Source organism: Rhinopithecus bieti, unplaced genomic scaffold, assembly GCF_001698545.2.
Source record: "Rhinopithecus bieti isolate Rb0 unplaced genomic scaffold, ASM169854v2 scaffold_7967, whole genome shotgun sequence".
Classification (NCBI taxonomy): Eukaryota; Metazoa; Chordata; class Mammalia; order Primates; family Cercopithecidae; genus Rhinopithecus; species Rhinopithecus bieti.
This window is the reverse complement of record NW_016806112.1, coordinates 413854-441248: the sequence shown is the minus strand read 5'-3', so window position 1 is coordinate 441248 and position 27395 is coordinate 413854. Positions and strand designations below refer to the sequence as shown.

At 53.7% G+C, this 27395-nt stretch overlaps 1 protein-coding gene and 1 pseudogene across 5 annotated transcripts in view; both read left to right on the top strand.

Annotated features, from left to right (window-relative positions):
- The window catches only part of MVB12B (multivesicular body subunit 12B), a 185586-nt gene extending 174555 nt beyond the window's left edge, over positions 1-11031 (top strand). For 3 of the 4 annotated variants that reach the window (XR_001886135.1, XM_017874743.1, XM_017874745.1), the window contains exon 10: positions 7167-11030. Coding sequence is in view for 3 of the 4 variants with exons in the window: in XM_017874743.1 (XP_017730232.1) it covers positions 7167-7253 (87 nt within the window). In the remaining variant the exon portion in view is untranslated. Of the gene's footprint in view, positions 1-7166 lie in introns of all 4 variants that reach the window. The other variant, XM_017874744.1, reaches the window with a different exon arrangement.
- On the top strand, positions 7463-11030 carry LOC108531360 (uncharacterized; annotated as a pseudogene). The gene has a single exon (XR_001886146.1). The product of XR_001886146.1 is annotated as an uncharacterized LOC108531360 (transcript).
- Positions 11032-27395: the final 16364 nt, after the last annotated feature.

Sequence of the window (27395 nt, the reverse complement as noted above, 5' to 3'; positions counted from 1 at the left end):
CATCCACCCATCCATCCACCTACCCATCCACCCATCCATCTACCTACCCATCCACCCATCCATCTACCTACCCATCCACCCATCCATCTACCTACCCATCCACCCATCCATCCACCTACCCATCCATCCACCCACTTACCCCCCCATCCATCCACCTACCCATCCACCCATCCATCCACCTACCCATCCATCCATCCATCTGCCCATCCCCCCACCCACCCATCCACATTTTAACCCATCCACTCATCCACCTGCCCAAACACCGAGCCACCTACCCATCCACCCATCCATCCATACCCACCCACCCACTCACTCACCCACCCATTCATCTACTCGCCTACCCACCCTTCCACTCACCCACTCCCCACCCACCCACCGCTACCCACCCACTGTTCACTCATTCCTGCATTCATTCTAGGCCATGATCTCTACTGGGCTCTGGAGCTACCACTGAGGCTCCACAGCTGCCCTGAGCGTGAGGAGGGTATGGAAAGTGTTGTTGTGGTCCGTTTTCCCCGGGAAAGGAACACGCTTACCAGAGCAAGTGTCCCTTTAGTGGTCCTTAAGGACAAAGAAGAGTGTTCCTGACAGAACTGGCTGGGATAGGAGGGGGAGCCACACAGGGGAAAGACCTCTCCCCAGGATGTGGGGCTCAGGGCTCTGCATCAGGGTGGGGAGCTAGGAGTCACTTGCCCTGCTCCTGGACGCAGGCCAGATCCTGGGTGGAAGGTGCTTTGTGAGCTAGGGTGCCCTGAAGGTGAGGGCGCTCTCCAGGCCCTGAGCCTAAGGCAGGGTGTCCCTCAGAGACAGACCCTCAGCATTGTCATCGCCCTGTGGGAGACCCAGGCTTGGAGGAGACAGGAGGGGCTGGGTACCAATATGGATTGACAGAATGACTGGGATGTGGACTAGTAGAGAGGAAGGGACCGGACTGGCAGATGGCCATGCATTTATTCAGTGACCTGGGCTGGGTGCTATGCTGGGCCGTGAGGACACAACAGTGCCTAGACACACAGGCTTCTGCTCCTGGAGCTCTTGGCTCCAGGGAGCAGGGGCTGAACTGGCTGGCAGCAGGGGCGGGGGTGCTCTAGAACCACGTGGAGCTGGTGGGGCCCTTATTCCACCCCCTGGTTTAGGGTGAGACCCACCCCCCAGCTGGATCTTTGGCTCCGTGCTTCTGGGTTGCAGTTCTCAGGTTAGAGCTCATGAACAATCTGGGCAGGCTTGTTAGGAAAAGAGAAGTGGCTTCCCAAAGGGTCTGCAGGAGCCCTCACCCACCCCTCTGTCCACACCCCACAGTGTGGTCATTGAAGGCGTCTCCCAGCTGTTCCCCAACCGGGAGGCCTTGGTCAAGTGGCATGGCTTCATGGGACCTCGGCTCACTCCCCAGTAGTGGCAAGGGGGTTCTGTCCTGCCAGACTATCCGGCTCTCTACTCTTGACCACAGGGGTCATAGCCCTGAGCTCCAGGCCCAGCTGCAGGGCCTCACTCTCAAAGACAGCATTGAACAAGGAATCTGCCTCATTTCCGGGGCATGAGGTGGGCATCCTGGCTTCCTCCTACCCCCAAGGCCCATCTGCTCGTGAACAACCTTCCTCTGGGTGAAGCACTTTCTTGCGCTCTCTGGACCTGGGGCTTCCCGCTGGGTATGCAGCCTCTCCATTGTCTCTAGAACCATGGCCCAAGTAGGAAGCAAGGACTCCCATGGAGAAAATGGGAAGGCTCAGACCACAGAGTGTCAGGCGGTTCCAGGCCGGTGCCTTCGCCTCTGTGGCCTCAGCCAGTCCCGCAGCTGCTGGAAGAAGACGTGCAGGATTTCTAAACCAGACAGTTGCTCAGAATCACCTGGGTCCTTGTCAAAACACCGGCGCCCACACCCACTGAACTACTGCCTGGGGAGGGGCCCCGGAATATGCCTTAGAAAGCAGCGGGCAGCCCACCCTCGTCTTGCGGAAGAGGCCTGCAGGATGGGGCCATGGGGCCCTGAAGGCCCCTCCCGGGAATACAGCACTTCAGGCCTTGTCGTATGACGTGGGCAGCGTGCTGGGCCCTGCCTCTCTCCTTCTGCAGTGTTTCAGAAGCCAGGGCTGCATTCCTCATCTTCAGGAAACAGATGAGGACATGGAGCCCCTTGTGTAAGCAAGCTGAAGCTTTAGGATTTTAGAAACAGGAAGAGCCTGTATCGTGGCCGGGGCCGTGGGAGCACCTGAGATGGAAGGGGATGACTGGAGTGCTGAGCCGGGGGTTGGAGAAGCAGACAGGTGGTGCTGCGATGCAGAATCTCCCCCACCTCTCCCTGCCTGTGCTAGGGCCAGGCCCATCCACCTGCCCAAGCCCACCCATCAGTGTCTGTCCACCCCTGCACCAGACTCTTCTTGTTGGCCCCAGCCTTGGCCCCTTTAGTTCCCTCCCACCTGTCCTCACCTGGCCTGGCCCAGCCCCTGCCCTCTGGACTACACCATTCCAGACCCTACCGTGATTCACCCATGAGCTCACTAGTTCATGTCTGTCGGTCTGGCCTCCATGCTGGAGTTGCATCCCAAGAGAAGTGGGTGCCAATGTCTGCCCTAATGCAGGTTTCCCAGCCAGCACAGCACCTGCCCCCCCGCCCCCCGCCCCCCATGCCTCTCTGGGCCCAGGCCTGGTCCAGCACTGCCCAGCTCAATCTGGGACGTCAGGAAGTCAGATCCTTTCTTGGGCTTCACTTTCCTCCTCTGCAAAGCTCGGGTGCTGGGATCAGCCCCTTACTGCCCTTTCTCGTCTGGAGCCTTCTAGAGCCCTCAGTATGAGACCTGGTGTGGAAGGAGGGAGGAGCCTGGAGGGACAGTGCACTTGCCTTCCCCTCTGGTGATTGGTGCAGTTAATACTGAAATCACCTGAGTGTTTTCAATAAATGCTGGTGTCCCGGTGCCAGTTAAACCAGGACCACTCCTGCCAGCCCCAGGTGGGGCGCATGCATCACTGTGGTTAAAGCCTTTGGTTCTGATGCGTAACCAGGGCTCTTTTCACTCTCAAGGCACTTGCACACGAATCGTCCTAGTTGTGAGTAGACCACTAGGTTCTACTGCCCCCTCTTTGCCTCGAAGCTGGGGCTGAAGTGACTTTGCCTCCTAGGTGCTGCTGGAAGCTACAGTTGGCACCTCCTATCGCAGGACACTGGCCTATGAGAAAAGGCTTTTAGAAGCTGAGACTCTCGCACCGTGGCCGGAGACGCCTGCTGCCATCAGTGGCAGGGTCCCCAGGACCACTGGCAGGGCCTGCGGGACCCCTGGCAGAACCCCTGACAGTGACATCTCTTTCCCGAGAGAGGCCCCAGGCCCGGACTGCCCAGCTGCTGCAGTGGCGGCCTGTGCCCACCAGAGGGCGCAGGCCCGGCGCTGCGCAGCTGGACCTAGCTGTGCGGACCAAATGCTTTTTAATTGAAAATTTTTTTAATTCAAAAAGGATTTGCTGTTTGTTCGCGAGTGCAGGTTTTTCTTATGCAGGAGACTAATGTCTTGAGTAAACAGATCCGGGCCCAAATCCACCTTCAAAGGTACTCGCTGTTTGCCCAAGGGAGTGAAAGGGCTTCCAGAAGCGGCCCCGTCTCCTGGGTAAACACGGCGGGAGGAGCGGGCAGGGACCGCGTCTGCGGGAAGGCGGCCGCAGCCAGAGGGGATTATGTCGCGGGACATATGTTGAAATTTCATTTAGGGAGTTAGGGAAAACAAGAAGGGGGGTGGGTGGCGCTTTTCTCCAGCCAAGATAACCTAAAAAGGGAAAAAATCCCGAGGGAGAGAGGGTGGGGGCGCAATCTGTGCGCCCTCGCGGGGACCGGAGCGGTGCAGGCAGGAAGGGGCGCCTTCTCCGCCCTCCCGCAGCCCAGAGGGCCCAGCCATGCCCTCCCCGCGACCCTGTCCCCACTCCTGGCCACAGAGACTGGGACAGCGGCACAGGGTCCCCAGGACAGCTCCTCTGCCCAATCAACCAGTTGCTCACACAGGTGTGAAAGCGTCCTGCTCCCCCGCTCACCATCCAGAAAGCCCCCACCAGGCCCGGGCCTAGGCCCTCTGGCTGTGAACACTCGGGCTGGTACTGCAGCCGCCCTTCACCTGCTCTCTGGCGGGCCAGCCCTCAGCACTCCCTGCCACTCCCAGGAACCCGGACCAGCAGATACAGCAAGGCCTACTGAAGGAGCAGAAGCGCGTGGCCCAGGAAGCCTCCCCCAGCCCCTCCACTGCCCTGCAGGAACCTGGCTCTGGGCTTTCTCCCTCTGTCATCTGAGATGCCTCACCTCTGCAGGCATCTCCCTGGCATGGCCTTGGAGCATCCAAAGTGGAGCACCTCCAAGCCATGGCCCATCCGCGCCCCCTCCCCCGCCAGTCCTTCCCCAGCTCCTCTCTGTACAGCATGTGGTCTCTGGCCCTTCCCTCTCTGCACATCCACATCCACACCCATTCCCAGGTCCCAGTGATTGGGTCGTAGAATTGTCTAAACTGGTCCCCAGACCAGCAGCATGGGGTTACCCAGGAGCTATTTAAAATGCAGATTCTCAGGCCTGGCCCCAGACCTATCCAGTCAGAATCTGCGTTTGACCGGGACCCCCGGGGATTGATGTGCGTTCAGGGTTGAAAAGCCTGCTGCCTGTTCTCTCCCGAGCCAGGGCTGATGGCCTAACTATCCACGCCGTAGGCCCTCAGCCCCGCTGTCCCCACAGGCGTGTGTGCCCCTGTACCGGGTCGGCCTGGGGACTCCTCTGCACCTTGGCACCTGCTGCCCTAGGTACTGTCAAGTCCCTTCCCCAATCAGGCCCCAAATCTGCTTTCAAGATGTGAATGCCCCCTGCCCCGCGAAGCCCTCCTTGCCCTCTCCGGTGGTCCCCACGCCCCGTGCATGTGCCCTCGAAGGTGGCCTTCATGCTAGGCTGTGCTGGGCATGCCCGCCCCGTCCTCTGCTGCCCTGGGAGCCCAGCGCTGGGCGGGTGTCGGTGGGGGCTTGATGAAGCCAGCCAAGGAATAAATTTGCCGCTGTTCCCTGCCGTGCATGTGCCTAGCGGGCCACCAGGTGGCAGTGTCCTCCCAGACTTTGGCGCCGCCCCGCTCCTCAGCCTCCCGGAGCCGGAGTCTCCTGACCGCCGCCTGTGCCTGGTGGTTGGCGAGTAGGAAAGTGAGAGGGCTGGGGCTGCATGGCGGGTTCTGTGGAGCAGCCAGATGTTCAGTGATAGCTTGCTCAGTGCCAGGGCGTGGCGGTCCCTGAGCTGCCGTTGCTCATTCCATCCTCCGGGCAGGCCTGGATGTGGGCGCATCACCCCACCTGAGAGATGAGTTCACTGAGGGCAGGAGAGGAGAGGAGCCTGCCTGAGTTGCCCTGCAGCCTCGGGTCCTTCCCTCTGCACCCTGCCAGGCAGCAGATGCTGTGAACAGGGCTCCCTGTGGCTCGGGGGCCACATGTCTGCTCAGCCCACCTTGCACACGGGGCAGGGCCAGCCTCAGCCCCAGCTGAGACCCAGGTCTGTCCATCTGTCCCGGGTCAGCCTGGGGACTGTGGAGCAGGGGCAGCCGTGGACATAGTGCTGGGCTTTGGCTGTGGACGTGGCGCTAGTCTGTGGCCATGGATGCAGTGCTGGGCTACGACTTGCTGGCTGCCACAGCCTCCCCACCAGTTTTCCACTTTAAGGGAAAAAGGCCTCCCATGCCCCTTCATGGTTGGATGGCATTTGGGCCCCACTCTGCCCCTGAAGGCTCAGCCCTGCAGCCCTCCTCACTCATCAGGGCCCTCGGGAGGGCTCCTTGCTACAGGCAGCTCGCTCTGGGCAGCAGGGAGGGCTGGGCAGGCCTGGAAGGCCGCCTGCTGGTGGGCAGGGCGTGGGCACCCCAGGGCCCTCCCTGGGGCTGGTTGCAGTGCTTGGCCTCCTCCTGGGGCGGTGTGACCCCTACTGTGTTCCTGACGGCCTCCCTTCCTGGACTGGCTGTCTACAGGTGTCCCCCAAGGGGCTGCAGCTCACAGTCAGCTCACCTACAGGGCAGCTCCACTTCCATCTGCTGTCTGCAGGGGAGCTCTTCTTACAGCAATTCTACTGCTAAAACTGTTTTTAACATTTAAAATGCTTGAAAACCACTCATCTAATCTAAGTTCCTGCTTCCTAAAATCCATGTGACCACGAGGCTGCCTTGACGTAGGGTTCCAGCCTGTTCCCCACACCCCACCCAGCCCCAGCACCTTGCACCTGTGTCTGGCCAGGCAGCTGCCAGCCCATTTCTGTGGCTGGAGTGCCCTGTGCCTGCTCTGCCCACATGCCCGCTCTGCCCACATGTCCTGCTTTATGTTTGGGCATCAAGACCTCACCTGGCATGTAAGTGAACTACAGGTGCTCCCAGCCCCCTCAGAGGGTACTTATCCCTTCTCTAAATTTCCATCAGACTTGGAACTCATTTTGGTGAGCCAGGGTTGGTTAAGCTGGGGCCTCTGGTGTGAGGCTTAACTCCTCCCCTCAAGACAGGGGAGCAGCAGGGCTGAGCCGTGGAGCAAGGTCCCCTCCCCAGGCAGCAACTCTGGCCCCGCTGTGGCCTGTCAGGAGTCCTCAGCAGGGGTGCCTCTGAGGACTCCGTAAGGAAGGCATGGGGAGGGTGTGGACGGTGCCAGGGACAACAGTGGAGGCCCTTCCCATGTCCCTGGGCACCACCTGGTATTGGTCCAGTGGAGCCAGCATATCACAGGTCCCCAGAGCCTGGCAGCTGAGACCAGCCTTGGTGAGGTTTGGGGTTGAGAATCTGCCCTCACCAGCAGGGGCATGAGAACTGTCCTGCTGGGCAGGAGGCCATAACAGTCAGCACAGGCCTGGCAGGTGGGTGGCACCATGGCTTTGCACACTGCTGGCGCCAGGCCTGGCCTCACAGGGAGCAGGCAGGGACTGTGGAGGGTACCAGCCATCACCACAGGAGCCTGTCACCCCCACAGGCGTGTCCACACACACACGCCACATGCACAGTTCCCGGGCACAGCTCGGGGGCCCAAGAGGGCCAGCAGAGGGCAGGCTCTGGCTGGCACCAGCCTGGCCAGCTGCCCTATGTCAGGATGCCCCATGAGGCAGCCCAGGCCTCTGCCTGCTCTTGATCTGAGGTTGTGGAGGGGTTTCCCTGGTGTCCCATGGACTGACTGTGTCTCTCTGTCCCCACCCGCCCCTGCAGTACGAGTACAGCTTCCGCACAGAGCAGAGCGCAGCCGCCAGGCTCCCGCCCAGCCCCACCAGGTGTCAGCAGATCCCGCAGTCCTGAGGAGCCAGAGGCCACCTGCGGGGAGACCACCGCCCAGACTACTGACGGCAGGGGCTGCTGCCCCCGCCTCCTCCTGCCGCCTCCACCAGCCCTCCCTCCCACACTGCCCCAGCAGGGCTGGCCCGGAGACTGGGCAGCTAAGTGGGCGTGTCCTGTCTTCAGCTGGCCTGACACCCCGGCCTCCCTGGGGACGTTGTTCATAACCATGATTAATCTGTGTGTGCTATAGTGACCAGCGGCTCCTAACGTGTCTGTGTGATGACCAGTTGTCCTCCAAAAACCTCACTCACCACGGAGTCACCCTGAGGGCCCCGGGCAGTTGCCCCGGCCGCCCAGTGACGCCCACCGGCTCCCTCCGTTCCCTCCTGTCACCTACCAGGGCAGACCCCACTAAGCCGTTGAGTCCCTTCCTGGAAGACCCTGGGGGCCCGTAGCTTTGCCTAGGACTCTCCAGGGCCGCTGATCCTCCCTGGTCTAGGGCTGCCAGGACCAAGTTCCTCTGTGCAGGATCTCACAGCAGCCCTGAGAAGACATGGAAGGAAGAAGCCAGTGGCCCCGGAGTGGACCCTGCCCTTTGGACGTCCCATGGACTTCTCACCCAGTCGCCTGGAAGTCGGGGAGCAGCACCCCTGCCCCCGGCGGAGGGGTTGTTGCTTTCTGGGGAGGAGGACGGTTGACGGCCCTGCTTGGATCCACCACCAGGATGCTGTGCTCGGCCATGGCGCGCCTCCCCCAAGGGCTCATCTGCGCAACAACCACATGCCAACGATAGTTCCAGGTGCCTCAGCCCGTGCCCTGACCCAGGGACCACAGGGACACCCTCTGAGACGTGCTGGCCCCGGGAGGATACAGGCACACGGGCACCTAGCCCCTCTCGGAGCCAGGGGTGTCTTGACGGTGTCTGCTAACAGGAACAAGTCATTCTGAAAGGTCCCTCTGACCCAGGTCACCAAATTTGGGCCAGAACTGGCATTTATCCTGAGTACCCACTGGTGCTGGCGTCCTCACAGTGCTGGGCGCCAAGCTCAGCCCGAGGCACATTTGCCTAAGCAGTGGTGGCTGCCATCTCTCAGGGCCCGGGCCCTCACGTGAAGGGCTGCCTCACTCTGTGGTGTCAGGCATTGGACTGTGTCCTGATTCCTCAGAGTATGGGGACCTGATATCTTTGGGTCCCCAAGAGTTGGCTCTTGGATGTGGGGCTTGATGCCGCCATTGGCGGCTGCAGTATCTGGGTCCATGGAAGCCACTGCCTCAGCAGGGACAGCCTCTCCCACTGCAGGCCCTGGGCAGCCCACAGTAGTGCTAGCTGAGGCCCAGAGGAACAGGAGGAAAGGGAGGTAGCGCCGGACAGCGCAGCTGGCCAAGAGGCGGGCGGGGCCGGAAATACCTCATGCCCCTGCACCAGCCCCTCCGTCTCCAGGCCCCAGGCCCCTGTGTGGACCCATCTTCCTCCTCTGCCACCCCGATCTTCACTCGGATACCTCTTGATTTCTGTGGATTAGGGAAGCAGCCACTTCTCCCTTCCTGAGACCCGAGGATGCCCCCGGTGGGGGTGGCCTTCTCAGGCCTCCTGGGTAGCACAGCAGCAGGACCTCGTCATAGGACTGATGCTGAGCGGGGAGGGGGCCGCCAGGCTGGCCGCCGATGCTCCGTTCACATAAGCCAGTGTGGTTCTGGGGACCTGAGGAGCCCCGTGGCACCCACGGGGGGCACCTATGTCTGCCGTGGCTCCTCGGCACCTATGTATGGTGGCCCGTGTGACCAAGGCCAACAACAAGGGTGACTTCCGGCAGGCAGGGGCAGCAGGAGGGCAGAGCTCTGGCCACTTCTGCCCACTTCATTAGGGTTTGTGAACTTTGTCCTTCGACCTCTTTTCGTGCCCTGGTTGTGAGATCGCCTCTGACAGATAATGCCAGGGGCCCTTCACTCCACTCCCGTGACTGGGAAAAGGCCTGTGGCAGCTCTGCTGGACCCTAGGAGGCTCAGAGGCAGTGGTGTGGGAGCCCTGTCTGCAAGGACGCAGAACAAGCAGTGAGGGCAGCTGCAGGAGAGGAAGGGGCTCCCACAGCCCCCACTGACACCCCTGCAGGCCCCTCTCGAGCTGGGGTCCCAGCCAGGTGCCCCCGCCTGCCCTCCTGCAGTTGCTGGATGGACAGGGCCTCCAGGCCACCAGGAAGAGGACAAACTGCGTGGACTCAGGCGAGCTGGAGCCATCTTCTCCATAGCATTACGGACTTAGCATAAGAGTAAATGACTGTGAACGTTGTAGTAAACGGCAGCTTCAGATAAGTAAGCAGTGACAGTGTTAAGGACAAGTTGGTGTCTGTGGTAGGTTTTAGGCTGCTCCTAACCCACCATTTATTGCCTTCTGAGAGGTGGGTGAGGACAAGCGTGTGCCTGTGTGTGTGTGTGTGAGCGCATGTGCGTGTAAGCCCACCTGAGTGGGGCTGGTGCGGGAAAACTGAGGCGTGGAACTCTGGCTCATACCTAGGAATTGAGAGCTTTTCTGTCTTTTGGGAGAGTACTTTTCTCCACGAGCCCTCTGGCTACTGTGGGAGGGAAGGACAAGGCTTCCCTTGGAAATGGGAAGGGTCTTGGCCTCATCCCTCAGGTCCCCCCCACAGCATTTCCCACCACTGCTGCTGTCCCTGCCGGCAGCCTCTGTCCCTCCAGAATGGCTAACCAGAGCACACCATCCCCACCACCTCCCCTTTCTCTCTGGAAAGTTGAAGAGTCTTTCCAGAGGCCTTGGAAATGGCACAAAGGTGATAAGGAGCAGGTGCTTTGCTGCAGGCTCCCTTGCAAATGTATAATTAAGGCCTTTCTTCCCACCCCAAGTCCAAGAACAAATGCCAGCCACGTCCTCCGCCACTTGGAGAGATGAGAACCCAGTGGGGTCGTGTAAAGGAATTGGAGGTCGGTGGGAGGACAAGAGGGACTCCCGTGTTCTAAGCACCTGCTCCTGGCCAGGCTCTAGGCCAGGCTCTCTAAGCACATTTCTCCTTTCATTCCCCCTAAAAACAGAGTGACCTGGAAGTAGATGTTCTTTGCTCCTTGTTAGAGTTGAAGAGGCTGAGGCTTGACCGGCTGCTAAGCGGCAGAGGCGGGGGTCGGCCCCCAGCCCCCGGGCCAGCCATCCCGTCGCAAGCCTGTGCTGGGGATGCTCTTTCTGTTTCCAGTCCTGTCACGGACTTCCCAGCCGCCACTGGGCCCTGCCGGTCACCAGGCCACTGTGCAGTGGGTGCTGAGCACAGTCAGGAGTGGCCTACCTGCACTCCTCCACCAAGATGAGGGCCCTCCAGAGCCTACAGGTGTCTGTGGGGAATCCCAGCCTGCAGCTTCTCGGAGAACTGGGTGGGCCTGAGGATGAAGGCAAAGGAGGGCCTTGAGGAAGCAGCCCCTGGGCCTGGCAGCCACGCAGCGGCTGAGCTCATGAACTCGGTTCGCGGCCTGCCTTGTCCCCAGAAGCCACGCCAGGCACTCACCCCTGAGCCCACAGCCCCTGCTTGGGCTGCCCGGCACCCTCAGGGCGGCCCGCTCTCCTCCTGCCACTCTGAGCACATGTCCGGGGGTTGCCACCAGAGGCGGCTTTGTTTTCCCAGCGAAGGCTGTGGGGCTGCTGTGTGACTGTGTCAGGCCTGGACAAGGCCCTTAGGGATGACGTCCCCGCTGCATATTTATTCAAGGTGACTCTTGTACTTGGCAAGGGAAGTCCACTGTGTGATTGTCTGTATTCTTAATATAATTTGTTAAATAAACGTTTGTTTTAACCTCTTTCCCCAGTTTGCTGTCATGGTGTGTGAAGCCAGCAGAGGTCAGTGTCCTTCAGGGCAATCCCCCAGCTCTGTCTCCCCCAGCAGGGCTCTTGTCACCACCTGGCCTGTCAGCCTTCTAGAAAGGACTGGTGGGCTTTTTTGTCCCTCGTTTAGTTGAGACGACCTGGTTACAGTCAGTGGGATTCTGGGGGATGCAGAAAGTCCCTCTGTTCTCTGGTGGCAGCCTTCAGGGTGCTCCTGGAAGGAGAAAGCCCCAGTTGCCGTGAAGGCAGGAGCGGCTCCTGCAAGGTGGCCCCGACCGGGAGGGCCGGAGTGCTTGGTGCCTTTCACCTCCTACTCGCCCAGGGCCCTTGTCTGGGGGCGCACAGCACATCGGAGTCTGGGTGGTTTCAATCCTGTCCCGCCTGCTCACCTGCTTGTGAGAGGCCACTCCAGACACCAGCTAAGGAGGCTGGGGTGCCCAGGGACAGGCGCCACACTCCTTGTGAGGAGCCAACAGCTCAGGTTCCACCATCAAAGCTCTTTGCCTCCTCTTAGCATGCTCTGTGCGTCTGGGCCAGACACCGGTCTGCCTGCAGCCCGTTCACACCAGACTCGGGCAGGAAGGAGCTGGAGCATGGCCACCTTAGCTCAGCACTCATCTCAGGGGCACCAGCCCAGCCTCCTCCACATCCCAGACCCCCGCTCTGGGATGTCTCAGGTCTCTGTCCCACAGTAGGAGAGGAAAAGCAGCCCAGACGCTCAAATAGGAAACCCGCGGTGCAGACAGAACAGCCGATGCTGGGTTCCAGCTCAGGCCTCGCCACTTCCTGACCATGTGGCCTTCGACGGGTCACCTGCACCCTGTATCTATCCAAAGTTTCCCCCCCTCAATGGCTTGCCCTGGGAAGATGGAATGAGGATGCAGGCAGGGCATTTAGCACGCAGCAGAGACATTTAGCACACACGTGCCAGGTCTTTTCTGGGGGGCCTTGATTCTATGTTATTGTGCACAGAATGTACAGAGTCCCTCCTCTATGCTGGGTCTGGAGACACCAAGGAAGTACAAGTGGTGGTCTTTGGTATCGAGGACAAGGCTTCAGGCACTGCTTGGAAAGGCTGACAGAGCAATGCCCAGGGCCCCAGGGCTGCAAGGAGCTGAAATCTACTACACTGGCCTAAGCCAAGGCGGTAGCGAACCAGCCCAGGAGGAGGCCCATGGTGCCCAAGGCAGGTGCGGCCCAGCCTCGGAGGGCCAGCCCGGCAGCCCCTGTTCCTCCTCTGTGCTTCCCACGGGCCTCATGCACCTGAGCCTATGTCTCTCCCTGCGCCTCCAGCTGCTGGTTCCCAGCCTGACCACCATCTCAACCCTAATGTTCCGGGGCTTGCTTTTCCCATCTGTATCCCCGCCGGCAGTTCCCTGCAGCCTTTCTCTGTGCTTAGCTCTGTCGCTGGTCAGTCACTCCAAGCTCCAGCCACATAGTTCCAGCAGCCACCTGGAGGCATCTATTGTGGAGGTCCCATACTCACCTTGAGCTCAGCACATGCTGAGCTGAATGAACCATCCTATCTCAAGTCCTAAACGGCCCCTCCCCCTCCAACCCTCCCATCTTTGGGATAGCTCCACCATCTCCCCATAGAGTTACCCATGCACCTACCTGGAGCCCTTTGGGATCACTCCATTTGCAGCTGGACAGTTCTGTCATCTGACTGTTTTCAAACCAAGCCACTATATTCTCTTGTTGCTGCTGTGGGGTTAGTTCTGGCCTCAAGTCCTCTCATTTGGATCGCAGCATCAGCCCCCTAGCCACACCTGCCTCCCACATTGCCCTGTCATTTATCCCCCACACAGCCCAGATCCACCCAGCAGGACTCCTCCACTTAACCTGCCCTCATTACCCTAGGAATGAAGGCTGAATCCCCACGAGTCCACGCCCCTCCCTCCTGGGCCTGGCTCACTTCCCACTGATGCCCCTGCTGAATTATTTGCAGTTCCCCAAACCCTTACCTCTCATATGCTTCCCTGCCTTTGCACATACTATTGCCTCTGCCTGGAATGCTTTTCCCCCATTTTTCTACCTGGAAAACTCCTATTCATCCTTCAAGACCCTGTTCCTGCACCTCCTCGGTAATGTCCATCCTGATGTCTTGGAGGCAAAGGTATTCTCCCATTCAAGCTGCCTGTGCCTTGCACACGGGACCACATGTCGCTGCATTGCAGCCACCTGTACCTCTCATTAGATTATGTGCTCCTGGAAGAAGGGGTCCATGTCTCTGTCTCATTTCTCTTTTTTTCTTTTCTTTTTTTTTTTTTTTTAAGATGGAGTCTCATTCTGTCACCCAGGCTGGAGTGCAGTGGTGCAATCTTGGCTCACTGCAACCTCCGCCTCCCAGGTTCAAGTGATTCTCCTGCCTCAGCCTCCCGAGTAGCTGGGACTATAGTCGCCTGCCACCACACCCGGCTAATTTTTGTATTTTTAGTAGAGACGGGGTTTCACCATATTGACCAGGCTGGCCTCGAACTCCTGGCCTGGTGATCCACCTGCCTTGGGCTCCCAAAGTGCTGGGATTATAGGCATGAGCCACCGCGTCCAGCCCCATGTCTCATTTATTATGCCCTCCCCCACCACTGTATACCCAGAGCACCCAGCACAGGCCTAGAAAAATGGTGGACATCAGCAAATGCTCTCTGGATGAATTCCTTAGAGTGGATGAAGTAGACAGATGAACTAGACTCAATTGCTGAGGAACCCCTGAAGGACAGACACCAGCGATACAGGGCCCGTGATGGCCAGCGGCAGGCCTCCCTGGACACGCCCTGATGCTGGCCCCAGAGAGATCAGATGAGGACGTGAAAGCTGAGCCTTGTCTGGTTCATCTCTGAAGCTGCAGGACCCAACACAGGGCCTGGCTGCAAGCTGGCATCAGTCCATGGTGGTGATGGTGGGACAGGAAGGTAAACTGCCACGGGCTGCTATGTCTCTTTCTAGAACCCAGCTCTGGGGGATGCCAGAGAAAGGGAGGAGGTGGATGGGTCACAAGACCCAACACTAAAAAGGCCAGGGGCTCAGGTCTCAGGGACTGGAGAACTTCAGAGATAAGTTGATTCCAAACTAGATATGGATAATGCACATAAAAAAAATTAGAAGCATGGCTTGCTTCATGAACATGGGCATCAGAAGCCTCAATAAAGGCTTTTCTTTTTTTTTTTTTTTTTTTTTTGAGACAGAGTTTATCCCTAGTCGCCTAGCCTGGAGTGCATTGGCATGATCTCGGCTCACTGCAAGCAACCTCCGCCTCCTGGGTTCGAGCAATTCTCCTGCCTCAGCCTCCTGAGTAGCTGGGATTTCGGGTGCCTGCCACCTCATCCGGATAATTTTCTATTTTTAGTAGAGATTTACCATGTTGTCCAGGCTGTTCTCGAACTCCTGACCTCAGGTGATCCACCCGCCTTGGTCTCCCAAAGTGCTGGGATTACAAGTGTGAGCCACTGTGCCTGGCCGGGAAGCCTCAATAAAGTCTTGAGCAGAGTGAAAGATGGTCGGGTTCCTAGATGACAGATGACAGACGTCAGTTTTCTGGCTGTGCCCATTCATCCCTCCCACGTTGCCCTAGGTGGGTCATTTTCATCTATTTGCAGGTTGGGGAGGGGTGTCAGCAGAGGGAGCACAGGCAGGCAGCTGCCTGGCCCTGAGCCCCCTCCTCCCCTCGCTGCACACCTTGGGTCATGTTGCTGCAGAGACGCAGGTCTTGGGAATGGTGGTGTGGGGGCAGAGGTCTGGGAAGGCCCTGAGGGCTGGACTCCTGATGGGGAGTGCACATGGGCAGAGGTTGGCACAGGTTGGAACACCCAAGACACATCCATCCCCAGCCTCCTCATCCTTCTCTGGAGCGGACACAGGGTTCTCAACTTCAGCTGCACATTAGAACCTTCCGAGAGTGGGTTAGAATTCCTGTGCCCAGACCCATACCCAGACCAATCAAACAAGAATCTCCCTCTACAGGAGGTACCAAGGATTCAGCAGTGTTCAAGCTTCCGAGGTGATTTCAATGTGCAGCTGAGAGTAAGAACTCAATTCTGGCCGGGCTCGGTGGCTCAAGCCTGTAATCCCAGCACTTTGGGAAGCTGAGGCAGGTGGATCACCAGGTCAGGAGTTCGAGACCAGCCTGGCCAAGATGGTGAAACTCCATCTCTACTAAAAATACAAAAATTAGCCAGGCACAGTGGCAGGCGCCTGTAATTCCAGCTATTCGGAAGGCTGAGGCAGGAGAACGCTTGAACCCAGGAGGCAGAGTTTACAGTGAACCAAGATTGTGCCGCTGTACTCTCGCCTGGGCAACACAGCAAGACTCCATCTCAAAAAAAGAAAACAAAACTCAATTCTGAACTTTCACCACTTCCCCAGTTACATGTTACCAGTCAGTGGAGCTGAGTCCCAGGGAATTATGAATTCCCAGGGGCAGGTGGGAGAACAGACACCAGAAGATCTCATCCACCAAGGGAAGAGAAGAAGCTGAGCAACCCACACCAGCAGAAGCAGAAGTCATAGATCAGGCAGAGCATGAGGTAAATATAAACAAAAGGCCTCCTCTAAGAGATGTGGGAGGACCCTGGCAACATTGGGCAGGGAGAAGTTGTTTGGAATAAGAGCCTGTCAGTTTTGAAATACTGACAGAGCTAGAGAGACAAAAACAGATAAGCTAGTAACTGCACTTGAAGATTTTAACCCACCTCTCTCAGAAACTATAGTCAAACTGCCAAAATATGAGCAAAGATATAAAGTGTTTGAATAACCTGATTAATAAGCAGAGAACTTTCAACCCAGCGTAGATCCCATATCCTTTCAGAATCAACTGTGTACTAAGCCACTAAAGAAACCTCAATAAATTCCAAAGAGCCAACATCGTATCTAAAACCATCTATGATTATACAATGAAAAAATAAGAAATATAAAGCAAAATGATAGCTTTTTAAAATGACACATGATTGGAAAATGCACTACAATTAAATAAGAGGAAGACATAAGGGAAATTATTAACATCTTAGAGGAAAATAATAATTAAATCACTACATATCAAAATTTGTGGAAGGCCAAGCATGGTGGTTCACACCTGTAATCCCAGTACTCTGGGAGGCCAAGGCAGGAGGATCACTTGAGGCCAGGAGTTTGAGACCAGCCTGAGCAACATAGTGAGACCCTGTCTCTACAAAAACAAATTTTTTTTTAAATAGCCAGGCATGGTGGTGTGCTCCTACAGTCCCAGCTACTTGGAAGGCTGAGGCAGGAGGACTGCTTAAGCCCAGGAGTTTTAGGTTACAGTGAGCTATGATTGCACCACTGCACTCCACTCTCCTGGATGACAGAAACCCCATCTCTAAAAAATTAAAATTAAAATTAAAAAATTGTGGGACACGATTGAAGCAGTAGAGACAATGAAATTTACAGTTTAAATGTATCCAAAAGCAAGAAAGATTGAACATAAACAAGCCACGCTTTTTACTGAAGAAGATAGGAAAAGAGCAAAAAGTAAATGCAAAGAAAGAGGAAATAATGACAATACAAAGAAACGATGAAGTCAAGCAAACGGAAATTATGAACAAAGTCAAAATTTGGCTCTTTGAAAAGACTGAAAGAGACAAGCTTCAGATAAGGAGAAAGAAGAGGGAAATAAGAATTAAAACAAAAGATAACTGCAGATATAACAGTTAACTAACAAGAATATTATTAGTAACCATGTATTAATTACCAAATATCTGGAAAAATATAAAATGTCAAAATTGGTATAAGAAAACTAAACACCCAGGCATGGTGGCTCACGCCTGTAATCCCAGCACTTTGGGAGGCTGAGGCAGGTGGATCACTTGAGGTCGGGAGTTTGAGACCAGCTTGACCAACATGGAGAAACCCCATCTCTACTGAAAATACAAAATTAGCTGGGTGTGGTGGCACATGCCTGTAATCCTAGCTACTCGGGAGGCTGAGGCAGAAGAATTGCTTGAACCCAGGAGGCAGAGGTTGTGGTGAGGTGAGATTGCACCATTGCACTCCAGCCTGGGCCACAAGAGCAAAACTCTGTCCAAAAAAAAAAGAAAGAAAGAAGAGAAAAGAAGAGAAGAGAAGAGAAGAGAAGAGAAGAGAAGAGAAGAGAAGAGAAGAGAAGAGAAGAGAGAGAAGAGAAGAGAAGAGAAGAGAAGAGAAGAGGAAAGAAGGAAGGAAGGAGGGAAGGGAAGGAAAAAGAAAGGAAGGAAGAAAGAAAAAAAGAAAAAAGAAAGAAAGAAAGAAAGAAAGAAAGAAGAGAGAGAGAGAAAGAAAGAGAGAGAAAGAAAGAAAGAGAAAGAAAGAAAGAAAGAGAAAAACCTAAACAACTATTAAACAATGTAAATAAAATTGGGTGCAGCACACCAACATGGCACATGTATACATATGTAACAAACCTGCACTTTGTGCACATGTACCCTAGAACTTAAAGTATAATAATAAAAAAAAAGGACAGAGATTGACGTAAAAAAAAAAAATGTAAATAAAATTTAAAACCCTTTCCTCAAAATATCCCTGGGACCAAATCATCATATGGGTGAGTTTACTCAGACTCCCAAGAAATGACATCCCTTTTCTGACACAACTCATCCTAGAAAATAGGAAAAGGAGTAAGAGGCAGCCCAGCGCACTTTAAAAGATGAGTGGCTTCCAAACCAGGTAACGACAATACACAAACACACACAAAAATTAGAGATTGGCATTGCTTTATGAACATGGATATAAAAATCGTCAACAAAATATTATCTAACTGAATTCAGCAGTATATTCAATATTCATTCATTAAGACTGAGTAGGGATTATCCCAGGAATGCAATAATGGCTCACAGTGGAAAGTTCATTAGTGTAATTCATCTCATTAATGGACTAAAGGAGAAAAATGCCACAATCAATTGATGCAGAAAATGCATCTGGTAACTATCTTACCAGGAATTCTCTTCAAGATAGAGACAAGTCAAGTATGCCCACTACCATCATTTCCTCAATGTACATTGGTGGTCCAAGCCAATGCCATAAGACATGAAAAATAAATTAAGTATAAGCATTGAAAAGAAGAGACAGAGTTGTCATTCTCAGCAAGCTATGTAATTATCTACATAGGAAACCTAACAGAATCAACAAACTATGAGAACAAATGGAAGAGTTAGGCAAAGTTGCCAGATATAAAAGCAACTCCCTTGGTTGGATGCAGTGGTTCACACCTATAATCCTAGCACTTTGGGAGGCCAAAGCGGGTGGATCACTTGAGGTCAGGAGTTCGAGACCAGCCTGGCCAACATGGTGAAACCCTGTCTCTACTAAAAATTACAAAAATTAGCCGGGTGTGGTGACAGGCACCTGTAATCCCAGCTACTCAGGAGACTGAGGTGGGAGAATTGCTTGAACCGGGAGGTGGAGGTTACAGTGAGCCAAGATGGTGCCATTGCACTCCAGCCTGGGCAAAATGAGTGAGACTCTGTCTCAAAAAAATAAATAAAATAAAAGCAACTCCCAGAAATAAGTAGCATTTCTCTATGTGTCCAACAGCAACTAGGAAATAAAACAGAAGATAAGAGAACCTTTCATATATACATAAAGTATTTAGGAATTAGCCTAACAAAAATGGCCAAGGCCTGTATGAAGAAGATTTTTGAACTCTTGTAAGAGACAAAGTATATCTAGAGAAACAGCAAGATACCCTATGTTTATGGATGGAGCAGCTTAACATTCCAAGACCCCTTTCCACTAGAACATTCTAAGTGCCTTAAGATCAGGAACCTTTGTTCTTCATGTATACCTCTATGAATAGGGGATTGTTTGGCACAAAATCGGCCCTTGTTAAATATTTATTCATTGAATTAATGTGAAGATGCCAGTTTTTCTCAAATTGCTATATTCAGCTCAAATCACAATTTAAACGAATCATAATAAAAATCACAAATTCTTTTCTAAAAATAATTCAAGCAAGAGTTGCGGGGAGACTTGACAAAGTTATTCTAAAATGCATGTGGAAGAATAAAAGTCCACACTAGTTAAATAATTTTGAAAAAAAAAAAGAATATAGTAGAATGGGGATTCACTCTTCCGGATACAGACACTGCAAAGCTGATGAAAACAGTGTGGTGCCATTCTAATGTAAGGTGTTCACCACTGGGGAAACTGGATGTGAAATTTATGGACGCGAGGTTTTTCTGTAAATCTAAAATGGTTCTAAAATTAAAAAAAAAAAAAAAAAAAAAAGGCCAGGCGTGATGGCTCACGCCTGTAATCCTAGCACTTTGGGAGGCCAAAGCGGGCAGATCACCTTAGGTCGGGAGTTCGAGACCAACCTGACCAACATGGAGAAACCCCATCTCTACTGAAAATACAAAATTAGCCAGGAGTGGTGGTGCATGCCTGTAATCCCAGCTACTCGGGAGGCTGAGGCAGGAGAATCACTTGAACCCGGGAGGCAGAGGTTGTGCTGAGCCAAGATCGCACCATTGCACTCCAGCCTGGGCAATAAGAGCAAAACTCTGTCTCCAAAATAAATAAATAAATAAATAAAATTCAGCAGTGTGGCACTGATCCTGAAATAGGATGATACATGGGTTGGGGAAGGTGGCTTATGTACCAATGTGTGCACACACTGCTGTGGGAAATATACCTACAAGTATACAAGTGGAATTAGCTGGATCACAAAAGAGGCATATTTGCAGAATTCGTAAATATTTCCAAATAGTCTTCTAAGGTGGTTGTAGCTATTTATACTCACCCCAGCAATGACAGTTCCAGTTGTTCCACATCCTTAACAAAATTTGATATTGTCCAACTTTATGATTAGCAGTGTTAGCAGATGTGAAGCTGTATTTCATTGCAGTTGAAATTTGCATTCCCTTGTTGACTAATGAAGTCGGGCACATGTTCCTATGTTTATTGGTCACCTGTAAACCTTCCTTTGTGAAGATCTGGTAAGTCTTTCACCCATTTTTCTATTGAGTGTCTGTCTTTTCCTTGCCTTACTCCTTATATTCTTTATGTATCCTGAAAGTGAGCCCTTTATCATATAAACGTGCAAATATCTAGGCTGTGGCTTGCCTTTTCAACCTCTTAATGGTAAGTTGGTGTGGTTTGGTTTGGTTTTTTTGAGACAGAGTCAGAGTCTCACTCTGTCACCCAGGCTAGAGTGCAGTGGCACCATCTCAGCTCACTGCAACCTCTGCCTCCTGGGTTCAAGCGATTCTCCTGCCTCAGCCTCCTGAGTAGCTGAGATTACAGATGTGTGCCACCACACATGGCTAATTTTTGTATTTTTAGTGGAGATGGGGTTTCACTATGTTGACCAGGCTGGTCTCGAACTCTTGACCTCCAGTGATCCACACGCCTTGGCCTCCCCAAGTGCTGGGACTACAGGTGTGAGCCGCCATGTCCAGCCCTTAATGGTATCTTTCAGTGAACTGAAGTTATTAATAAACATTGACCAAAGGCTGGGCACGATGGCTCATGCCTGTAATCCCAGCACTTTGGGAGGCCAAGGCAGACGGATCACCTGAAGTCGGGAGTTCGAGACCAGCCTGACCAACACGGAGAAACCCCATCTCTACTAAAAATACAAAATCAGCCGGGCATGGCAGCACATGCCTGTAATCTCAGCTACTCGGGAGGCTGAGGCAGAAGACTCGCTTGAATCCGGGATTTGGAGGTTGAGGTGAGCCTAGATCGCGCCATTGCACTCCAGCCTGGGCAACAAGAACGAAACTCCATCTCAAAAACAAAACATAGCCCAATTTTCAATCTTTTCCTTTATGATCGTGCTTTCTGTGTCTTGTTTAAGAACGTTTGCCTATTCTCCCAAACCCTTTTAAAAAAACGTTTGGCTTTTTTTCCTGCCAGTACGTTCCCTGGAAGATGAGTGACGAAGGGTTTCTGGAGGAGGCAAGGTACGCCCTGAGCTCTAGAGGCGGCGGGACTGGGATGCATTGCCCAGGGAAGGTCAGCAAATGTCAAGGGGGGAGGTATTTCATTGTTCACTGGGCATGGGCAAACGTTTATGGAGGACAGCAGGGGTAGCCTTATGTGTGTCATCACCACAGTCCTGCAGTTAGGGATGCCCCATTTAGCAGATAAAGAAACTGAGGTTCCAGAGAGTGCTCGGAAGCACACAGTCAGACAGGGGCCCTCAGGGCCTCCAGCCCAGGCATGTCCAACTTCAGTGCCGCTCCCGAGCACGGCCGGGATTATGCGCACCTAGAAGGAAGTGTCCTGTCCTGTGGGGTTAAGGTGAGGACGGCTCATGAGGTCAGACAGGTCCAGTTAGGGCCCAGCTTAGTCACTTCCCTTGATGTGCCCCTGGGGCTCTGGGATAACAGCAGCCAACAGCCAGCAGCCAGCAGCCATCAGGGCTTTCTGGAGGAGGAATTAAGCAAACCCGTTACATGCTTGGCCTGGAGCAAGGCACATGGCCTTGTGGGAGTGCAGCAGAGGGCGTTTGGCCATGGGGAAGCCCTACCAGGCCCCTCCACGGGCAGGAAGGGGTTCTGAGGGTCTGAGGTCGTGTGAGCTGCCTTCCCCCACCTGTTCCCTGGCGTTGTGCAGATTCAGGAGCACGCTTGGAATCTGCTTCCAGGCTGAGCACCCGCGCCAGTTCGCTCGAGAGAGCTTCCTGCTGGGGAAGAGGAATGATGTGGGGCCAGGCCTCCAGCACCCCACCTCACTGACTGGGGGGCGCTCCCTAGGATGGGTCCTGGCAGGGGCCGAGACCACCTCTCGCAGGCCCAGGAAGAGGCACTTCGCAGCGAGGCAAAGCCCCTTGGAGTCCCATTGCCCAGCGCGAGGGCCCCAGGAGGTCTCTGGCCTGCTTTCTACCCTGGAACAGGAGGGTCCTGACACCTCCCTTTCTAGGTTGCCGGGCAGGGTGGACCTCCAGGGCCGCCCCGCACAAAGCCCCTCCCACCGTGACCCCGCCCCGGGCCCCGCCCCGGGCCCCGCCCCCAGACACGGGTTCTCACGCGGTCCGGCCGCGAGGGGGCGCTCGGTTCCCCGGCCCTGGCTGGGCCCTGCGGGAACGCCCTGGCCGCGCGCTGGGGATGCTCGGATCCCGGCAAACACCAGACGGAGGTCCGCGGACTGGCGGCAAATCAATCCCTCGGCACCGCGCCGCGGACGTGTGTTTGGAAGGAGGCTCGCCCCCCGCGCGAGTCCCCGCAGCGCGCCACCGGGCTCCAACTCCCTGCGGCGTCCGGACCGCGTGGTCCCGGGGCGTCTCCCACGGACTGCGAGGCCGGGCCCAGCCGCACTCGCCTTGCTTGGGAATGCGGGTCGGCTGAGGAAGCCCGAGTAAGCCCCCCAGCTCCACCTGCCCTTAAAGGGTGGGCTTGGGCAGTGACATCAGGAGCCTCAACATTCGCATCCGGAAAATGGGGAGGTCAACAGTCCCTCCTTTAAAAGGTTGTTGAGAAAGTTAAAGATGTATCACTATTGCCCAGCTTCCAGGCCTTAGGCAAGCTACCTGCGCCTCTCCCTGAGCCTCAATTTCCCTCGCTATAAAATGGGGATAAGAAAAGTCCTCCCGTCAGAGAGCCATTGTATAATAAGATGAGCTTGGCCCACGCTGCTGGGCACCCTCTGAGCTCTCAGTAAATGGAGCTATTGGGGTTATGCCCGCTCAGCAGAGGCGCCACCTGCAGTCCCAAGCCTGTGCCCCAAATCCCACGGGTCGTCATTTAGGGACCCAGGCCCCCCAGTTTGGGAGCTGGTGGCTTAGAGTGGGTGCTCCCTCTGGTCCCTGGCTGGAGTAGGGGACTCGCTGTGCAGCCACGGGTGTCTGGGCAGGAGGCTTGGCGGCAGTGGCCCTCCCCTGGCTGCCCTTCAGGGCCCGCTCTGGTTGAGTCACACGGCAAAAACACGATGCTTTTTGACACCATCCAGAAAATGAAAATGTCCCAGGCGCCTAATCCTTCCCTTCCTTTTGGCAACTTAAACTGCCCTGAAACACAGCCAACATATTGAACGCAGTGTGAGCGTCCACACCAGTGTAGGCCTCCCGCAAAGCCAGCCTTGGGGACTCGTGGAGCAAAGCCACGTTCCTCTGTCAGACTCTGCCTTGCTAGGTATGGAGTGACCCTGGCCCCCACCAGCCGGCAACTCAGCCGCCTTCAAACCCGCCGACCTGAGGGGCACGCCAGGAACTCTGACTTCCTTCCCAGCCAGGGCTATGCCGCCCCCATTCCCCCCCAGAAAAATATTTGAAATGGTCTTTGACTGAAATGAGATTAATCCTCAGTTCCCTGACAGTGTCTTTGGGCATGTGTTTTTATAACCTCCCTTTCAAATGAGAACCATTTGTCGCCGGGAAGCTGTGGAGGCCCTGCCCCAACTGCTGGGCCAGACATCACCGGCACCTGATTGAATGTCACGGACAGTGCGAGGGGTCAGGGCTGAGGTGAGGGCCGTGTACTCAGGGCCAACTGTCCTCTGCTGGTCTCTGCCTGGGTCCCCATCTCCAGCCAGTGGCGTAAACTAGAGGATATGAATTCCAACCTGGATTCCCCCTACCACCACAATATGCCCTTGAGCCAGTAGCTTTGCCTCCCTGAGCCCCACTTTCCTCATCTGTAAAGTGGGGGAGATGATGGCCCCTGTCACCCAGGTGATGGACACAGCCTGGTGCCTGAAGACAACCCACGCTTGATGTTTGATGAGGCTTTTGAACACAACCTCAGTTCCCTCACAACTCCTGGTGGGAGGGCAGAGTACTGCCAGGCTGGGACCTTCCAGGGCCGCAAACATTCATCCTAAATATGGTTCGAGTCTCCTACTCTTCCAGACTTGCCCCTAAATGAGAGGCCATCTCTGCAAAGAACCCGAGTTGCTGATGCTTGCCTAGGGAGAGAGCTATGCGTAGAGGTGCCACCATGCAGGCTCTTTAATTAACTCTGAGCCCTGGCTCAGTGGCCTCCTCTCCTGGCACAATCCCCCGCCACCCCCACCACTCCAGGTCCTGTTTGAAGTTTGCAACACTCCCCCTCCCCCCCTTCCTGCCGTCCCTGCTTGCTGAAGCAACTACAGCCCCTTAGGGCTCAGCTGGGAGGGATTTATTAGAGAATTTCAATCATGGGGTCTTGGCTCAAACTTGTCGCTTCCTCGAAAATCTCCCCAGAAGTTGGCTACATGTGAAACTGAGGCATGAAGGAAGGACTCGGATGATCTCAGGGTTCGGAACTCCACCTGGGCCTGTCAGAGAATTCATAGCTCCTCACTGGGAGGAAGAGAGCACAGAACAGCAAGAAAGATGCAGGTTCCTGGGACGATGTGGAGGTACCGGGCTTGGTTCACTTTTAAGTAGCTGCTTAGAAATAGTGTTTGAGCTTTGACCACCACTCCCGCCCCAACCATGACCCTTGAGTACAGGTGTCTGATCTCTGCCGTGTAAACCCCCATTGGTCTTGGGGTGGGAAAGTGTGGGATGGAATCCAGGTTGAGAGTCCTGAACGGTGGTAGAATCAGGGACCAAAGCCACGCTGATGTGCCATTTTTCTTAATCCGTGTGGCTTCCCTCCCCAAAGGCATTCCCTGGGCAGCTTTCAGGCTAAGGAGCCCACACCCTTCCACGGGAGCCCAGCCAAGAAGGGCCCGGGACAGAGGCTCCATGCATGGTTCATTTTCCTCCCCCTCTGGGCAGGGCTGACTCATTCCATTTCTCAGAATAATCTTCGCAATGATGGATACTCTGAGGCCCCAACTGCCGTGGCTCTGGGGAGAAAAACCATCTTTCGCAGTTTCACATGAGCCTACCACTTCTTTCTTAACAAGTGCTGAAAGCCGCACAGACAGAAATACCCCGGGCTCCCATGACCAAGGAGATGACCATATCAGGCTGCAGGGCTCAGGAATAGGAACTAGCCGGCCGTGCGGCCCCAGGGCGCGGTGTCCGATTCCCTCCCAGGATGTTCGGCCAACTGCGCTTTGAAGCCGTGGCTGAGGCTGCCGCGCTGGGGAGGAGTGGGACGGGGGCCGGGCCTCCCCTGCACGATGTCCACAGATTCCCTGAGATAAAGGAACCGCAGCTTCGTCCAACTTGTGCTGAATCGCTCTTTTCAAAAGCCCTTTCAGATGGTTTCACTTCTCTGCCCGCTTTGTTGAAAGATGTAAAATTTCAAACCACCACAAAGTAAACATTTCAAAACCCTCTCTTTTCCAAATCAGTCACATTTTCAAAAAATCTCTTGAATTCCATCCCCCGCACCCCACTTCTTTTGCTGTCTTTGGAGTGTTTTTCATTAATTTAGAAGCAGTCCAGGTAAAGCTGGTGTTTTCGAGCCGTGTTTTACGGGCGGGAAGTAGCTTTGTTATTTAGTAGATGTATTAGATAAGTCGATGTCTTGTCAAAATCAAGCAGGTTTTCTTTATTAGGGTGAAATCGTAATGAACTCATCTGCTTCTAATATTTATAAAGAGAAGAGAGGCCATTAATTCTACTGCTTGTGAATAAAACCATCTGTGATTTCTTTCCATTTGATGGGTTTTGGTTTTAATATACATTTTTCACAAATAAGCACAGAGATATTTTGGTGAAAATGTCACATTCAGGATCTCATAAAGAAAGAATGCAAAGAGGGAAAAACTAAATGTTTTGTTAGCTCAGTAATTTCTCACCTTGCAGAGTGGGGAACACTTGAGCCAACGTTAGCACATTAGGTGATAGAATCGCCGTTCCCCGCTAATGCAATCCATGACATGTGACAAGGCAAACCTCGTCCGTTTTGAAGTTTGTTTTCCTTTGGGAATTACACAGTTCATTTAACCTAATCTGTCCTGACACTTGAATTATAATATTATGAGCTTCTTCGGGGAAGTAAAACAGTAGTTACCTGCTTAAAAGCAAAGCAGAAGTTAATAAAGTGGGCAAAATGTCAAGGAAAAAAGGCTAATCGAATCATGGTGTCATTCTCTAGAGAAAATATAGTCAAGTTGTATTTTTTTTTTCCAGTGGAAATCTTGGACGCCTAATGACATATTTCTGTCCAGGAAGAAATTTGAACTCTGAAGCCGAACTTGATTAAACCTCAAACCGAGAGACCTTGCCCAATGGGACCACTCCGGGACTTTGACTTCTGGGTGTCGGAGCTTAATTAAAATATTCATCCAGCTGCTCTCCACTCGCCAAGGGGGCCCAGAGGAATTAAACCAATAAGCTTAATTCTATTAGTTCACCTGCCTGTGTACATAGAGATGCGGAAGACCATTTACTGATTCAGAAAAAAATAATCAGACCCACCCTGTAAATTCAGCGTGGGCAACCGTCACTGCAACAGCAACACGGTCCCCCCAGCAAATGTAACATTCAGGAATCTTGACTCCTGTCTCTGAACACACACAGCTATTTTTAAGACTCTTCCAAGAAAACCAAAATGCCAAATGGGTCAATATAAGGATTGATGTGTGCACATGTGTATGTTATGATTTATGTGTCGTTTATAATAACAGGTAACATTTACTTTGTGCCACAATGCCGAGCCTTTCTCATTCATGTCTCAAGGAAACTATCACTTCTACTCCAAAAAGTCAACACTATCATTACCCCCACTTGACAGATGAGAAAACTGAGGCTCTGTGAGATGAAATGACTTGAAGCCCAGAATTCTCAGACCACAGAGTCGGCTGAGCATTTAACCTCTAGTAATGAGGGCTCTACTGAAATTCGGATCTTTGTTTCACATTTGAATTGATGTCGTGTCTGCCATGCACACACCTAGTATAACCTTTGGGAAGTACAGAAGCTGTAAAGTGAAAATCAGCCTCACATCATCCCCACCTCAGCTGCCTGTTCCCTCCCCTGGCAGCCACCGCGGACAATTTGTCTCTCTTTCTCTAGTGGAGGCTTATACCAGCCAATGTGGGTATGTCTCTTTTCATAAAAACGGATATGGAGCATAACAGGTCCGCTGGTCTGCAGCTTGCTTTTTTTCATTTAATAACATATCTTGGGAGAGTTTTCCATCTGGTTCCTCTGAAGACTACACGTCATTCCATTCAATAGAAGGAGCAGATTGGCCCCTATGAGATTGTCTATATTCAACCATTTTGACCAGCAAAAAAAAAAAAAAAAAAAAAAAAGGCAATTTCACATGATTCTGCCTATATACCATAATTGTTTACTGAATCTCCTATGATGGGCGTTTGGTTAGGTGGTTTCGCATCTTCTGCCCTTATAAACAGTGCCATGATGAGTATCATTTGCACACACCAGTGAGTATTATCTGTAGGATATTCCTAGAAGTGCCACTGCCTCTGTGACCCTGGGTAAGTCAAGTTCCTTACCTTAACCCCGAGTGTGAAATGAAGCGGCTGCATTCGATGATTTCTGAAGCCCCTGGCAGGCCGTATTGTTC